Here is a 1,878-nt window from a genome sequence, read left to right on the forward strand (position 1 = left end):
GGGCCCAGCCACAGGGACATGGACAGGGGATGCAACACGCTGTGAAGGTAGAGCTGCTGCTAGAGTGCAACGTGTCATTGGTCCTGGGGTGACACTAGGACGTTCCCCAGCCTCTTTGTCCCGAAAGTGTAACCTCCCAGGCTCCTTTCTGAGGTGTGCCTCTTTACCCTTACAGCCATCAAATGCTCAGCACTGACCACCCCCAAGATGGGCCAGGCTGCATGCTCCCACCCCTATGGAGACTTCACCTTTGGCTCCACGTGTGCCTTCTCCTGCCAGATGGGGTTTGTGCTGATGGGGCCAGAGAGCATTGAGTGCACGGCCATGGGGACCTGGACTGGGGACACCCCACAATGCAAAGGGAGATCTCATGATCTGACGCGTCTGGGCGTGCTCCCTGGGGACACCCCACAATGCAAAGGTAGATCTCATGATCTGACGCGTCTGGGAGTGCTCTGTCATAGCAGACTGCTTTCCCCAGCACCCCAGTCCATGAAGGCTCATCCCCTGGCTTCCCAGCCCACATGTCCCCATCCCACTACCATCAGTCCTGTCCTATTGATGCCACCACTGTGCTCTGTCTCCAGCCATCAGCTGTCCAGTGCTGGACCCCCCCAGCAGAGGCCAGCTGAGCTGCTCTCACGTGCATGGGAACTTCACCTACAACTCCACGTGCACCTTCTCCTGTGAGGAGGGGTTTGTTCGGATGGGAGCAGAGGTGCTCTGGTGCGAGGCTACAGGAAACTGGACCAGTCATCCCCCAGTCTGTGCAGGTACAGTGGGACCCTTGCTCCACTAGCACTGGGGAAGCCCAGCTTTCTGCAAGCCCCCACTGCAGAGGGCACACGAGGGGCTATGAAGTCCTGACAGCTTTCTAACCTGTGGGTCTGTGGATCTGTTTCAGAGGATGGTGCCTTCTTAAAGGAAGTCCTGGCTTACAGCAGTGGCACAGCCCTGGCAGTAGCTGGTGTTGTGCTGTCTGGGGGTCTCATTGCCCTCCTTGTCAAGCGGCTCAGTGAGAGAGGTATGGAAATGCCTTCTACAGCCCACCATAGCTTTGGCCAGGGCTCTCAGGGAAGGAAGGTGTTTACAGTCCCAGAGGAAGGTGGGATGATCAAAATAGTTTAACAGTGTGACTGCCTTAATCCACGTGTCTTATTTGCTGCAAGTTGCATGGATCCTTGGCAGTTTGTCCATCTAAAAGTGTCAGCAGCCAGGTTTGAATGGCAGAGCCAGATAAACACTTTCATTGTGAAGAAAGCAGCCAATGCGTCAGCCCCCTCCCTGCTCCATCCCATGCTTGTCAAACTCCATTCAATTTCAGATGCTGCTGCTGCAGCTTCTCATGACCTTCACTAAACAGATCTGGTTATTTCTTTTCTATCTGCTCGATCCCCATGGACATTTCAACACTGGTATCAGAGGAGAAGAAGAGGCTTCTGAACCCCACTAGGTGAGAGCTGTGCTCTGCAGGATGTTGGCTCTGCCGTGTGCCTGTCACAGCCCTGCAGTCACCCTGCTGTCACCCTGATCTGCCTGTCTTAAGGCAGCTTTTATATGCAGTGAGAGCATCTTTGGGGCTGACCCCTGTCCTTCATACTCCTGCACTCTCCAAGCTGATACCCTTGTATTTGCCTTCCAGCGATCTAGGATCGCCGGGCACCTTCACCAACGCAGCCTACGATGCCAACCTGTGAGGTCAGTGCTGGCGAGACACCTGCAGCACCCTGTTCACATTTCACCTGGGCAGTCATCCTCCCCTCCCGTGCGAGGACACCCCTTGGGAGGGGAAGGGCGACCTGAAGCGGTAACAGCAGCTCCGGCTCTCCTGTGCTTCCAGCCTGCCCGTGACCGAACCACAGCGCGTCCCCAGTGCCG

General features: G+C 56.1%; 1 protein-coding gene across 1 annotated transcript in view; it reads left to right on the forward strand.

Annotated features, from left to right (window-relative positions):
* SELP (selectin P (granule membrane protein 140kDa, antigen CD62)) overlaps positions 1 to 1,697 on the forward strand; it is a 6,181-nt gene extending 4,484 nt beyond the window's left edge. Inside the window, 5 exon segments of the mRNA XM_009076181.1 lie at positions 176 to 359; positions 586 to 773; positions 905 to 1,024; positions 1,423 to 1,453; positions 1,643 to 1,697. Coding sequence (XP_009074429.1) covers positions 176 to 359; positions 586 to 773; positions 905 to 1,024; positions 1,423 to 1,453; positions 1,643 to 1,697 — 578 coding nt within the window.
* The last annotated feature ends 181 nt before the right edge of the window (positions 1,698 to 1,878 follow it).

The sequence above is a fragment of the Acanthisitta chloris genome, unplaced genomic scaffold (genome assembly GCF_000695815.1).
Source record: "Acanthisitta chloris isolate BGI_N310 unplaced genomic scaffold, ASM69581v1 scaffold12856, whole genome shotgun sequence".
Classification (NCBI taxonomy): domain Eukaryota; kingdom Metazoa; phylum Chordata; class Aves; order Passeriformes; family Acanthisittidae; genus Acanthisitta; species Acanthisitta chloris.